At 70.0% G+C, this 12,242-nt stretch overlaps 2 protein-coding genes across 4 annotated transcripts; both read left to right on the top strand.

The window, feature by feature from the left end:
* Positions 1 to 350: 350 nt before the first annotated feature.
* CCR10 (C-C motif chemokine receptor 10) lies at positions 351 to 1,417 on the top strand. Its single transcript, XM_075117370.1, has one exon. It carries the CDS (start codon positions 356 to 358, stop codon positions 1,415 to 1,417), a length of 1,062 nt encoding a protein of 353 aa, XP_074973471.1. The 5' UTR covers positions 351 to 355.
* A 2,728-nt stretch (positions 1,418 to 4,145) lies between these two features.
* Positions 4,146 to 11,674, top strand: PLEKHH3 (pleckstrin homology, MyTH4 and FERM domain containing H3). 3 transcript variants are annotated; one of them, XM_075117039.1, is made up of 13 exons: positions 4,146 to 4,410; positions 6,703 to 6,758; positions 7,440 to 7,528; positions 7,738 to 7,932; positions 8,133 to 8,290; positions 8,449 to 8,572; positions 8,744 to 9,041; positions 9,150 to 9,357; positions 9,596 to 9,723; positions 9,847 to 9,967; positions 10,058 to 10,507; positions 10,580 to 10,771; positions 10,860 to 11,674. In XM_075117039.1, exons 1-13 carry the CDS (start codon positions 4,261 to 4,263, stop codon positions 11,040 to 11,042), a joined length of 2,352 nt encoding a protein of 783 aa, XP_074973140.1. In that variant the 5' UTR covers positions 4,146 to 4,260; the 3' UTR covers positions 11,043 to 11,674. The 3 variants fall into 3 exon arrangements, with proteins under 3 accessions (XP_074973140.1, XP_074973139.1, XP_074973138.1); XM_075117038.1 differs by having other exon boundaries at positions 9,596 to 9,732; XM_075117037.1 differs by having other exon boundaries at positions 9,596 to 9,732; positions 10,058 to 10,771; positions 10,860 to 11,669.
* The last annotated feature ends 568 nt before the right edge of the window (positions 11,675 to 12,242 follow it).

The following is a 12,242-nucleotide window of genomic DNA, read 5'->3' as shown; positions in this document are numbered from 1 at the left end:
GCTCCCCCACGGTGGGTGCGCGGTTAGTTCGTGGGATGCAGTGCTGTGCTGGGGACGCTGTGGCTAAGGTCACGTCTCCCCATCTGCTCTGCACCGCAAAGCGCTGCTCGGGAACCATGCGGTTGCTCTCGCAATGACAGTGCGGTGAACCTCCTGCTGCCTCGGGGTGGGTGTGAGACGGAAACCGCCCTGGGCGCGGGGCTGGGGGCCACGGCACGCCCGGGCTCCCCGTGGTGGGTCTGGGTGGAGGAGGGCTGCTCTGGTCACGTTGCATTGTACGCTGCAGCTGGGCTGCTGCCTCTGAGCACCTCTCACTCAGGCTCCCTCTGTGCAGGTGACCCCCAGCCCCACCTCAATGGAGCAGACCGCCACCACCGACTTCTACACCTGGGATGATGGGTACTTGTGGGAGGATGGCATGCTGCCTGAGCTCTGTGAGAAACAGGCAGTGCAGGACTTTGCCCGCACCTACCAGCCCGCCGTCTACCTGCTGCTCTCACTGCTGGGCATGGTGGGGAACGGGCTGGTGCTGCTCACACACACCCGCTACCGCCAGGCACACAGCATCACCGACGTCTGCCTCCTGCACCTTGCCCTGTCCGACCTCCTGCTGCTCCTGACACTGCCCTTCACCATCAATGACACACTACAGGGCTGGTCCCCAAGCACAGCTGCCTGCAAGGCGCTGCAGGGCCTCTACGCCCTCAACTTCTATAGTGGCTTCCTCTTCCTCACCTGCATCAGCGTGGACCGCTATGTGGCCATCGTGCAGGTGCCAGCTGCCTGCCGCCTGCGCCCGCGGGCTCGCCGCCATGGCTGGCTGACGGTGGGGATGGCCTGGCTACTGGCCGCGATCCTGGCGCTGCCCCAATTCATCTACAGCCAAATGGAGCAGCACCAGGACCTCTGGGTCTGCCATGTTGTCTTCCCCCACACAGTCTCCCGGACAGCCCGGGCAGCCACCAACCTGGTGCAGGTCGTGCTGGGTTTTGCTGTGCCCTTTGTGGTCATGGCAAGCTGCTATGCAGCCGTGGCACGGACACTGCTGGAGGCCCGTGGCGCCCAGCCCCTCCGGGCACTGCGGGTGCTGCTGGCCCTCGTGGTGGTGTTTGTGGCCCTGCAGCTGCCCCACAGCCTGATGGTGCTGCTGGATGCGGCTGAGCTGCTGGCCAGCTGGGAAGTGAGCTGTGCCCAAAGCCGCCGCAAGGACCTGGCACTGCTGGTCACCAGTGGGCTGGCGTATCTGCGCTGCTGCCTCAACCCTCTGCTCTATGCCTTCCTGGGCCAGCGCTTCCGCCGGGAGCTATGGCAGCTGGCCAGTGATGCCGGATGCGTGGGGCCCCTCGAGCCACACTGCCCCAGCTGCCCCAGTCCCCGCCGGCGGACATCGCTCTCCACCTGCCAGGACCTGGTGTAGGGACACGGTGCCCGTGGCCGGGGCAGGGACTGGCACCCTGGGGTTCAGCCCCTCCACGACTCCCTGGGGAGAGCCTTTTTCATGCCGCAGTCAGGGGCAGTGCCGGCCAACCCACACGGTGCCCACACACGCGTGGGCAGAGGGAAGAGCAGCTCCACAGCACCCACATGCCCTGCAACCTCCTCTGCTGCCCAGCGTGCTGCTGGGTGCGGTGGGGACCCCCTGCAATGTTACGTGTGCTCTGGGGGCCGTGCAATGTCACACGTGCTGCAGGGAACCGTGCAATGTCACGTGTGCCCTGGGGGACCCGTGCAATGTCACATGTGCTGTGGGGAAACCATGCCATGTCATATGTGCTGTGGAATGCCGTGCAATGTCACGCGTGCTCCGGGGGCTGTGCGGTGCCGGTGAGCTCGGGGCAGTGTGCGCACACAGCAAGGCCCGGGCGGGCAGCTGGTTCCCACCCTCACAATAAAACCCGGTCGCTGGCAAGCGCCGTCTCCGTGCGGGCCGGGGCTGCCCCGGGGCGGGGACGGGCCGGTGCTGCCGGGAGGGGTTTTGCTGGGCCGGGAAGCGGGGAGCGGGGGGCGGCCCCTCGCCCGTCCGTGCCCACCGGCGCTGGCCGGGGGATGCCTGCAGGCGGCAGCAGAACCCCGCGCTTCCTACCGCCCGCTGCCTGTGCCCTGCCTGTGCCCTGCCTGTCGCCGTGGTCCCTGCCTGGGCCGCCCCGGACACGGGCCGGGCTCCCAGCCGGGGCTCCGGCAGCCGGAGACGGGCTGGGGACCGAGGGACCGGGCCGGGGAGCAGGGGCTCCGTGGAGGCGACGGCCCAGGGAGCAGCACCGGCTCCATGGCGGCTCCGGGGCGGGGTGGGGGCATGTCCGGGCCAGGCACCCCCAGCCCTGCTGTGCCCCATACCCGGCCCGGGCAGTCGGAGGGTGCAGCTGGGGGAAGGAGCAGGGGTCACCCCCCCAGCACAGCCTCTGGCTGAGGTGGCCCACGCCACCATCCCCGCAGGCAGGGGGCCAGAGGGGTCCCTGGGCTGGTGGCAGCAGAGGCCCCCCCCTTGAAGAACCTCCCTGAGTCAGGCTGGAAACCCCCTCCAGGGGGGTCGGAGGGACTTTCCTCTCCTAACTTCCTCCACGAGCTCCTCTGCCCCAGCACATCTTGGCCCAGCAGCTCCCACCTCCCACGGGGCCAGGGTACTGCGGCTGGGGCTGGCATGGCCCTCGCCCTGACAGGGCTGGTACTGTGCTGAATGGCACTGGGCCACGGGCTGGCAACAACTGGGGCCACGCGAGAGCCCCACGCACCAGGCCTGAAGTGCTCTGGGGTGCTGGGAGCAAGACGGGGCCTGGCTCTGGTGCAGCTGCTCGTGGGGTCTCTGCAGCAGAGCCAGGCATGCAGGGAAGCACCTCCCGGTCCTGCCGGGGCTGGAGGCTGCGTCCTGCTCACCCCCAGGCTCCTGCTTGGGATTAGCCCAGCACTCTGACTGGGAGAAGCCATCTCAGACCCTTCACCTACTGCTGGGCCGGAAACGCCATTACTGCTGACTCAGCAGCCACAGCTGCATCCCTGCACAGCAGCTGCAGAACCGGGGTGATGGGCCCATGTCCCCTGCCACCCTCTGCACCGACCCCATGGGGAGCAAGGGCCAGATTCGGGTAGTACCGCACCCTTCCTCTGCTGGCCCCACGGCTGTGCTGGGGTTGGCCTCAGAACTGGTGCCACAGCTGTGCCCAGGGCTGCCCCACAGCTGTGCCACCATCTCCCTGCATCTCCAGGCCCCACACTGGCTCTGTCCCCCACCATGGCTGGTGGGCTCTGCCCCGATGCCCCGGTGCCCATGCCTGCCCCAGCTGCTGCACCGTTCCCACACTGGGACTCGGGCCCCGGTGCAGGCCTGGCGCTGGCTGTGTGGGAGGAGAGCTGGCAGCCGACGCTTCCTGCGTGCGCATCTCAGCACTACGGGCTCCCAGAGACAGTGTTGACCCAACAGCTGTAGCAAAGCCAGAGCTGTGGCTGATGTGCTTAACCCCTTCTGGGGCTCTGGGAGAGGGGCTGGGGCCCAGGTACTGCCACGGCACCCACGGCTCGAGGGTGCCACCGACCCTCTGCAGCCGGGCAGGGCTCAGGGTCGAGCTGAGCCACACGGCTTTGCTGCAGCACCGGGGCTGACCCGCGATGAGCCCCTTTTACCAGCTCCTCTCGCGGGAAGGCGCCAGGCGGGCCGACAGGACAGGCCTGCCAGAGCTCGGTGCCCTCCCGCCCGCGGAGCCCCTGCCCGCGCCTGCAGCCCGCGGTGCTGCCCGCCGCACACGGCTGGGCACCGCGCCGGGCTGCGCCGCCTGCCCGGGCCGGCCGTCGGGACTGCGGCAGCACATGGCGCCGGTGCCGCGGGGCAGCTCGACCCCGTGGCCAGTGAAGCCCCGGGGCTGCCGGAACCAGCGCGGCACAGGGCCCGGTGCCGGTGTCCCCGCCCGGAGCAGGCGATGCCCGGTGCACCAGGCTGGCGGCGGCTCCGGGAGCACCGGCGCTGCTGCAGCCCGTCCGTGCGGCGCCTCCGGAGCTCCCCCCGTTCGGCGCGCGCCCCCGTCCGGCAGATGACGCAAGCGGCGGCCCCGCCGCCCCGGGCGCCCTGGCTCCGCCCCGGGCCGCGCGCGGCGATTGGCGGCGCCCGGTGACGCGCCCGGCCCGGCCCGCCCGGGGCGGCGGCGGCGGCGGCGGCGGCGGCGGCGGCGGCAGCGGCGGGGCCGGTCCCGGCGGCGGCGGCCGGTGCGCGGCGCGGGCGGCGGGCCGGTCCCGTCGCGGTCCCGTCGCGTCCCGTCCGGTGCCGGCGGGGCGATGCCGTTCCCGGGCGGGCTGTGGTGGCTGCTGTGCTGCCGGCAAGGCTTCACGCTGCTGCGGCGGGACTACGGCGAGGCGGACCGGGAGGCGGACGGCGAGGCCGAGGAGGAGGAGGCGTCCTTCGAGCTCCGCGCCCAGGGAGACCAGGTGGGCCCGGCTCCGGGACGGGCACCAGAGCCGCGGCTGGACACGGCGCGGCGGGACCGACGGTGCGCGGCTACCCCCGCCCGGGCGCACGGCTCTGACCCGCTCGGCGCGGCCGTCCGGCCCCGGCCCCCGCTCGGCCGCGCCGCCCGGGCCCCCCGCCCGGTGCCCGCCACCCCGGCGAGTGCGTCCGCCGCCTGCCCGGGCACGTCCCCGCCGGCCCCGCCGCCTGGGCTGCCCTTGACGCGTCCCCACCGTCGGCTAGGGGGTCCCCGCGGGGCGCAGGGGGGACGGGTCCAGCGGGTGCGGGGGAGCCGCTGCCCCGGGGCCGCCCCCGGAGGCCGCTGGGGGTCCCGAAGCCCGCGGGGCAGAGCCGAGGGGTGCGGGGGCCGCTGCCAACTGGGTCCCGGCGCGGGACCCTTGCTGGGCCGTGGTGGCGGGACCCTGTTGCCCGTCGGGTGCTGGGGTGCAGCCGAAGCCGGGGCGCTGCCAGGCCGGCGGGGCAGCCGAGCCGCCCGTGGAGCTGCGTGCTGCCCTGCCCACGCTCTCCTGCCCTTGCCTGCTCCTCGGGGCAGGAACCGTGGGGCTGGCGGTGCCAGATCCCGCACCGGGGGCTGTACCTGCCCTGCGCCGCTGCCGAGGTCAGGTTGGCCGGGGTGCGGGGGGTCCCAGCAAGACGGGTTCCTCGGGGCCGGCCGTGGCTCAGTGCAGACCTGCGGAGCAGGCCGGGGCTGTTCCCAGTGCACGGCGCCCCGGGAGCACGTGCGGGGCGCAGGGAGCAGGCCTGGATCTCCCCACTCCGGCTGCTTCCTCTGTTTAGGGAAGCAGAACGGCGGAAACCAGCGCTTCCTCCGGCTGGGCTGTATGGGGGACGGCTGATAGCGTGGGGCGGCGGGGGGAGCCCCGGCTCCCAGGGGTTCCTCCGGAGCCATGGGGCTGCGTCCCTGCCTGCAGGGAACGAGGGACGTGGTGACAGCCCAGTCCCGCTTGCTGCAGCCCCTCTCCCTCTGCCCGCCACGGGCCCTGCTGCAGGGCCCTGAGCCCCCCCACTAGCTGTCACCTGGCAGCGCATCCCTTTCTCTAGCAGTGCCAGCCCCGTGGGACGGCGGGCAGCAGGGACAGCCGCAGGGCTGGAGGTGGGCCCTCTGGGCAATGGTGGCAGTGCCAAGGGCACAGCAATAGCAGGAGCCATCTTTGGGCTTCCTATGTCCCATGGGCTTTCCTGGCTCCGGAGGTCCGGGCTGGCGTGGGTGGCTGTGATGCAAGCTCCCCGGGGAGCCCTTCACCATGGCTGGGGGGTCCTTGGGAACCCGGAGCGCTGGCCGCCCCTTCCTGGGAGCGTGGGAGCAGCTGCCCTGGCCCTGTCACTGCGGCTCCTCTCCCGTTTATTTATATCCCTGAGAAGGAGCTGGCCACCACCACCGACTCCTCCTGCAAGCTGTGGCCAAGGAGCTGGGCACCGTCTCTGTGCACGCTGCCATGAGGGAGCATGTGGAGCCCTCCCCGGCAGCGGGAAGGTCGCTGGAGGAGCTGGCCCCATGCATGGGTGCTGGCGCTGTGCGACAGGTGCCCTTAATGCCACGGGTCCGTGGCACCCGGCCCTGCCCCGTGATGCAGCCATACCTGCAGTGGCTCCCCCCTCCCACCACTATTTTTAGCAGCCTTCTCTTTTTCTTGGCGTTTCGTGGCGCGCTCTGGCCTGTTGTGCCTCCGGCTGCCCTGTTGGGCTGCAGCTGGCGGGACCGCCCGCGCATCTCCCAGGGCAGCATCCGCCAGCACTGCCGTGTCCCCACGCCCTGCCCAACCCGGTGCCTGCCCGTGCCTGGGCCCTGCCTCGTGTCCCAGCACATGTGCTGGGGTCATCACGTGAGCGGCACCAGCCACGTCAAGTTGTGCTGCGCAAGGAGGAACCAGCCCCCGTCCCGCTGCAGAGCCAGGGACTTCCCTGCGCCGCGTCCCACCGCCGTGGGCAGGAAGTCAGCGGCTCCATTACAATGGGACTTTGTGCCGTAAGCGTATTACTCAGCACTGACCTTGTGCAATTCTGCACGGTATTCAGCCTGCCGGGTCAGCTGAGGATACATGGCCAGCACACCCGTCGGCTGCCCCTGCACCCCTGGGGTGCCCCAGCTGCAGCCCTGGCAGGCACCAGGGCTCCCTGCCCCACGGCAGCAGGACGCAACCCTGTCCCTCTGGGTCTGGAGCTGGGCTGGCGAGGAGGCGAGCAGTCAGTGGGGGGATGTTCGGGGGTGCCAGGTGGTGACCGTGGGGCTGAGACATCTCCTTCCTCCCCAGGGGTCCCTGGAGGTGAGCCTGAGCCAGCCCACCCGCAGCAGCAGTGGCTCAGAGAGGTGAGTGATGCCCAGCCTCCAGCCTGCTGGGTGTTCCATCGCATCCCTCGTGTGGTGCTGCAGGAGCTGGGGGCCTGGCACGCTGTGGGAGGAGGTACTGGTGTGTGCTGTACCATCCTGCCGATGGGGCTGGCACCATGCTGTGCTGGTCTATCGGCTAGAGCAGAGGACAGCAGAGCGGGGGCTGCCATACTCAGTCCCCATCCCTGGTGCATCCTTGGACATGTCTCCATCCTTCTGCCATGCTGGATGGCTTGGCTGCCTCAGGCTTAGCCAGCAGGGGCTGCGTGTGGCTCCTCCTGTGCCAGGAGGCTCTGCTGGGCCAGGAGGCTCTGCCAGGCCATGTCCACTGGCCGAGGCTGTGCCCTGGGGTGGTGTGTGCCTGGGGAGATGGGGTGCCGGGACACAGGGGCCTGCTCGCTCCCCATCCTCCCAGTGCTGACGCTGCTGCCAACATTCCTTCCTGGTTGTTCATTTTCCGAATTCCTTGGCAGGGCCACGACTGCAAACAGCTTATTTTTAGCCAGGGTCATCTGCACCCGATGGCTCTGCTGTGTTCCCACCGCGGGGTACCCCAAGCCCCTCGGGACCTGGGTCACCCCAGCCCCTGGGCTGGCTCCGTGCTCGGGGGCCATGGGAGGCACCCGTGGGCACCCGTGCTCAGCCCTGTGTTATCCGCAGATCCCTGCTCGTCGCGGAGGAGATGCGCAGCCTTATCGTGGAGAAGGGCCCGGGACCAGTGGAGGATGACCCTGACGCTCTCGTGAAAGGTGGGCACAGCTGGGATGGGCACAGGGGCCTCTGCCTCCAGAGTAGCCGGGACACAGCTGGGACAGGCAGGATCGTGCCCCGACTGTGGCTGGATCCTGTCCCAGAGGGGCAGGGGGCACCGGCTGGGCTGGTGCCAGGCAGACCCTGCCCTGGAGAGCCAGTGGGGTGGATGGTGCCAGTGGCAGGGGCTGAGGCTTCCCGTTCCCAGGCTGGCTGCAGCGGGAGGTGCGGGGCAGCGTGAAGACCCATTGGATCCGGCCTCGGAAGTACTGGTTCGTGCTGACGCCCGACTCCCTGGACTACTACAGCAGCAATGAGAAGGGGGCCCGACGGCTGGGCTCCCTCGTGCTCACCAGCCTCTGCTCCGTGCTCTGGCCAGACAAGCAGACCTACAAGGAGACGGGTACGGTGCCTGCACCCCTTGGTCAGGCTGTGCCTTTGTGGCCCCTCATGCCCTGTGTCACCCTCTCAGCCCCAGGGGGCCTCCATCGCCCAGAGGAGGGGCTATGCCAAGCCCCAGGGTGTTGAGCCAGCCTGGCTGGGGTGGAGGTCCTTGAGGCGAGGGTGCTGGTGGGCAGCGGGTGAGCTGTCTGTCCCTCGCAGGATACTGGAGCGTGACGGTGTTCGGCAGGAAGCATTGCTACCGCCTGTACACGGAGCACCTGAACGAGGCCGTGCACTGGGTGTGCGCAGTGCAGAAGGTCATCGACAGCAAAGCACCCATCCAGACGCCCACCCAGCTGCTCATGCGTGACGTCGAGGTGAGCCCATGGCATGGGGCTGCCTGTGCCTGCAGCCATCAGCAGGGCCGGGACGGATGGTCGGGGCCTCACGTGCCCTGGGGTGGCAGCGGGTGCCTGTGCCAGGCACTCGTCCGGGCAGCCCCACCGCAGCTGCTGCCACCACTTCGCCCTCCCAGGAGCACTGCAGCAACCCCGAGGTCCTGGAGCAGATCTACCACTGCAACCCGATACTGCGCTACACCAGCAGCCCCCTCTACGCTCCCCTGCTGCCCTTCCCCTACGGCAGCCTGGACCAAAGCGGTGAGGGGCGGGCGGAGGTCCTGCGCCCCAGGCTGGCGGGGAGCGATGGTGGGGCAGGGCTGGGCGCTGCGTGGGGCTCTCTCCAGCCCTGGGTGCGGGTACGGTGCCTGGCTGCTGGCGGGGGCAGTCTGGGGAAGCCCCCTGGCTGTTAACCCCCGTCCCATCCCACAGCCCCCGGCCCCCGCAGCTACACCACGCTGCGTGACGAGGCCGTGAAGCTCTTCAACTCGCTGCAGCAGCTGGAGTTGGAGCGGGACCCGGTGCCGCTGATGCAGGGCGTCCTGCAGACCTGCCTGGACCTGCCGCCACTGGTGGATGAGATCTACTGCCAGCTGGTGAAGCAGACCACGGAGCCGCCGGCGCCGGGCGGGCAGGGCGACCTGCACTACTGGCAGCTGCTCACCTGCATGAGCTGCACCTTCCTGCCCTCCCCGCCCGTCCTGCGCTTCCTGCACTTCCACCTGGACAGGCGAGTGCCGGTGGAGCTGCCGGGCGCCAGCTGCAGGCCGGGAGCTTGCTGGGTGCCAGGGCCCCCATCGGGTTGGTGCCGCCGTGACCCTCCTGGCATCTCTTGCAGGACAGAGAGCCAGCTCCCCACATCGGAGATGGCCAAGTACGCCTGCTTCATCCGGGAGGCGCTGGGGAAGACGAAGGGGCGGGAGTGTGTGCCCTCCCTGGAGGAGATCCTGGTGCTGATGAGGCGGCAGGAGATGGTCTGCACTGTGCATTGCCCAGGGGCGCCTGCCTGCAGCGTGGCCATCAGCTCCCACACCACAGCTGAGGAGGTGAGGGGCCACATCCACGCCGGGCAGGGGGCTCGGGACATTTTGGCATGTGGGGCTGGGTGGGCAGCGTGCCATTGGAGGTGAGGGGCTCCTGTGGGTCTCTCTCAGCTGAGCCGCAGCGGCTGGGGCTGGGGGCCGCCTGCCTTTGCCCACCATGACCTGTCTGTGTCCCTTTGCAGCCCTGAGCGCCGCGGCCAGGGACGCGCAGTCACCGTCGGTTGCCTTTGTCTCGCCCCAGGTGGCCCGGGAGCTGGTGTCGCGCCTGGGGCTGTCCCAGAGCCCCAACCTCTTTGCGCTCTACGCGCAGTCCCGGCGGCGGGAGCAGCCCGTGGGCAGCACCACGCTGCTGGCCGACGTCCTCACCAGGTTTGAAAAGTAAATGTCCTGCTCTGCTGCCTATGGGGGAGAGGGGCTGGGGGTGGGCCACGGTGTGGGGGTGCCTCCCCCCGCCTGCCCCCATGCTGATGGGGCCGGTCCCTTCTGCCGCAGCCTGGCCGGGGAGGAGCGGGAGCAGGACCCGCCATGCCGGCTCTGCTTCAAGCACTACGGCTTCCTGGACACGGACAATGTCCCGCGCGACAGCCTGGAGTTCGCCCTCCTTTTCGAGCAGGTGAGAGCCGAGCCAGGGTGGCTGCACCGTGCCGAGCCGGGGTGGCTGTGCCGGGGTGGCCACGCTGTGCCTCACGCTGCCCTCCCGCAGGCGCACGAGATGGTGCTGCGGGGCTACGTGCCCACGTCGGAGGAGACGCTGCAGACGCTGGCGGCACTGCGCCTGCAGAGCCTCAACAGCGACTTCTCCACCCACGCCCCCTTCCCGCGCCTGGAGGAGCTCTTCCCGCCCCACGTGCTGCATGCCCGCCTGCCGCCTCCTCGCCGCCGGCCCCCCACCAAGTGCCGGGGGGCCCGGCTGCGTGCGGGGCTGCTGGCCGGTGGGCTCTGGGGGCAGGCGCTGGCCAAGCAGCGGGCAGAGCGGGACCAGCGCCTGCGAGGCCGTCTGCGGGAGGAGGGGGCCAGCACCATGGCCGCCATCGTGGAGAAGTGGAAGCTGCTGCAAGGCATGGGCCGGCCAGAGGCCATGGCCGCCTACGTGGCACTGGTGCGGGAGTGGCCTGGCTTCGGCTCCACGCTCTTTGACGTCGACCTGCGCACGGTGAGGCCTCAGTGGGGCAGGGGCGGTGGGCAGCCCTGGCAGCAGGCAGCCCTGACACCCCTCTCCTTGCAGAGCCCGGTGGGGGCTGGGCCCCAGCGCCTGTGGCTGGGCATCGGGGCCAAGGCTGTCTCGCTGTACAAGCCGGGAGAGCCTGAGCCCTTGGACAGCTTCTGCTACAGCCGCATCGCCTCCTTCGGCGCCTCTGACAGCAGCACCTTCCGCCTCTCCGTGGAGGACCGGGACCTGCTCTTTGAGACCTCCCAGGTACGGGGCAGCCATCTCTCCCTCCCCCTTGGGGCTGCAGGGTGCTGGGTGCCCCAGGCTGACCCAGCACGTCCCCTCCATCCTGCAGGTGGATGAGATTGCCCAGCTCCTCAACACGTACCTCACCTCCCTGGGTGCCCGGCAGCTGCCCCAGCCCCAGGAGCCGGCCACCAGCCCCCCTGCCTCGGACCCCACTGCGCTGCCCCAGGAGCTCTGCCCCACAGCCGGGCCCTGGCAGCACCGGCCGCCGGTGGGCTCCCTCCACAGCTAGCCTGGTGGCCAGTGCGGTGGTCCCAACGGCCGGCACAGGGAGGGCAGCCGGCCTGGCAGCGAGCGGCAGGTCTGTGCTGGTCCCCAGCTGCTCCCCGTGCTGCTGTTGCCTTTCTGGTTATTTCCTTAATTTATTTTGAGACGACTGCGCCCCCCACGTCTCCCAGCACTTTCCCTGGAGGGCAGCGGGGCCGCCATGCTGCGGTCCCCACGCTGCCCCCAGGCCTGTCCCCATCCCCTGTACCCTGGTGCCTTCGCCTCCAGCACTCATGCTGCCTGGCAGCTCTGCCCTTGCCCTGGCTCTTGCCACCCCGGGGGCTTTGCCCAGGGCAGGGGGTGCCAGGCAGCGGTGCTGTGCCATCGTCTGTCTGTCCGTCCGCTGAACCCACCCCTCGTGGAAAGCTGCGGGCGGCTTTTGGCCGAGCTGCCTCGGGGACCAGTGGGCTCCTCCTGGCCCAGCGGCGGGGCCCTGGCGCTTCGCAGTGGCCCCATGGCGGGGCTTGTGGTGCAGGGCTGGCCGGTGGGGTGGTGGCTGGTACGGCTGGGGCTCGGCCCCTCAGTGTTGCCTCTCTAAAGTTTGTTAGTTGTCTGGGGGGGGGAGTTTGTTTGTTTTTCTAAATAAATGCACAAAGGAAATGCTGGGCCTCCTGTCCCGGAGCTTGGGCCCGCAGTGGGCGGCAGGGACGGTGTGATCCCGGGGCAGCGAGTGCAGCGGGGCCTGGGACAGGCGGCGGCGGCGGGGAGGAGCAGCACATCGTGTCCTTGGGGGCAGGGACCGCTGTCCCTCCGGCCAGCGCCTGGAGCCGGGCTGCTCGCTGCGCCCTTTGGCATTTCATCAACAGCGCAGGCAGTGCTCCGGCGCCGCTTCCAGCTCCCCGGCACCCCCTGGCACTGGCTGCCCTGGGCGGGGGGGAACTGCCCCAGCAGCGGGTGCCTCCACGGGGCCGCTGCCAAAGAGGGCGTGGGAGCCCAGCGCTGCCATGGCGGGTGGGTATTTTTAGCCTGCTGCTCTGTGCCACAGGGTCAGAGGAAAAGGCTAATTCTCACCTTGGGCTGCCTGGGCTTGGACCGGTGCCAGCGCTGCCCCACACCCCCGTCCGTCACAGCCTGACTCACACAGGGCAGGACTGGAGCTTCTGTGTCTGTCTGTCGTTCCCTCTCCTCGATGCCAGCCGGCCCCAAGCCTGTGTCCTTCCTGGTG

Source organism: Phalacrocorax aristotelis, chromosome 23 (assembly GCF_949628215.1).
Source record: "Phalacrocorax aristotelis chromosome 23, bGulAri2.1, whole genome shotgun sequence".
NCBI classification, from domain to species: Eukaryota; Metazoa; Chordata; class Aves; order Suliformes; family Phalacrocoracidae; genus Phalacrocorax; species Phalacrocorax aristotelis.
The sequence above is the reverse complement of the archived record's forward strand: the minus strand, read 5'-3'. Positions and strand labels throughout refer to the sequence as shown.